Genomic DNA, 1,250 nt, shown 5'->3' on the forward strand with positions numbered 1-1,250 from the left:
TCTATTGTCATTTAAAAAAAAATTAGGAAGATAAAACAAAGTTAAAACTATCATGGTAACCAGAAATGAGGTTTTATAGCCAAAATGTTTTTTAAAAATTTGTCGCTAATCGAAGGGGCATCTAATTCTACACTAGAGCCAAAACGGAATGAATTGATATAAACATGTCTGAAGGCAAAATATAACACAAAGTTCCTGTTAAGTTTTAATCTTAATACCAAACTTACAACACTTTTTTCACCAACATCTTGTTTGTACTTCCATATGAGCAGCTGACGCCCACAAACCAAGCTGGCATATCCAAAAGGTTCCAGTTTCACAGATACGTCTGTTATTCCTTTAAAACAGAAATGCATTTTATTATTAAAATCATATAAGATTCTTTAACTTAAAAATCAAAGATATGTGTTACTTACTATCTGCAACAGTTATTGCTTCAGTAACAAGAACCGGCAAAGGGCAGCCGTAACATTCTATTAAGGCATTTTGTGGATTTCCGAAAACAGATTCGTTAAAACTCTGACCAAGTACACTTTTTGAGAAACTAGAAAAGAAGCAATAAATAATAATAAGTCAATAAGAAAATGCAACATGAAAAATTTTTTTGCGCAAAAATCTACAACATTACCTTGTAGTTAATGATCTTAAAGATGGCGATAGAAACGGACTACTCTTTCTTCCTCTTTGCATTTTTACTCCAGAAAGCGGTGTCTTACTGAACGGTGAATACATTTCTGAAATAATTAATTTCCTTATGTTTGAGCCGGTCTTTGTTTTCTTGATAGTTACAAATACCATATAATTTAAAAAATACAATATAAAATTATAAACAAAGAAAAATAAAAACTACATATTTCAATTATAATTATAGATGATGCCGCATTTCGAAAGCAAACACAAATTTCGCTCTCAAAGTATCCAGTCACAGTTATAAAAATATGCAAAGAAAAAAAAAATAAAGGAAACAATGTGATAAATTTGTAACTATGAATATTAATTAATGAAACAATGGTTTATTACATAGATTAAAACCTTTTTTATTTCACTTATAAATTAATATAACCAAATATTTTATAATTATATTAATTTTTCCCTTTCACCGCTACTAAAAAAAAGGAATTTATTCTGGCCCTTAAGATTATGAATTTTAAAACAATAGAAAATTTGCATAATTTTTTCCCGTTAGTTAATGATTTTTGTTCAAGATTTAAATATCATATCATCAGGTTTTATATCACCTAACCATGAAT

At 28.1% G+C, this 1,250-nt stretch overlaps 1 protein-coding gene across 1 annotated transcript in view; it reads right to left on the reverse strand.

Annotated features, from left to right (window-relative positions):
* The window catches only part of Nup133 (nuclear pore complex protein Nup133), a 148,454-nt gene extending 147,544 nt beyond the window's left edge, over window positions 1-910 (reverse strand). Inside the window, exons 1-3 of the mRNA XM_035356050.2 lie at window positions 629-910; window positions 417-544; window positions 228-337 (exon numbers count right to left, since the gene is read on the reverse strand). Coding sequence (XP_035211941.2) covers window positions 228-337; window positions 417-544; window positions 629-798 — 408 coding nt within the window. The 5' untranslated portion in view covers window positions 799-910. The remainder of the gene's footprint in view (window positions 1-227; window positions 338-416; window positions 545-628) is intronic.
* Between the last annotated feature and the right edge of the window lie 340 nt (window positions 911-1,250).

The sequence above is a fragment of the Stegodyphus dumicola genome, chromosome 3 (genome assembly GCF_044657685.1).
Source record: "Stegodyphus dumicola isolate Sdum_Otavi_A_Nest chromosome 3, ASM4465768v1".
In the NCBI taxonomy this organism is placed as follows: domain Eukaryota; kingdom Metazoa; phylum Arthropoda; class Arachnida; order Araneae; family Eresidae; genus Stegodyphus; species Stegodyphus dumicola.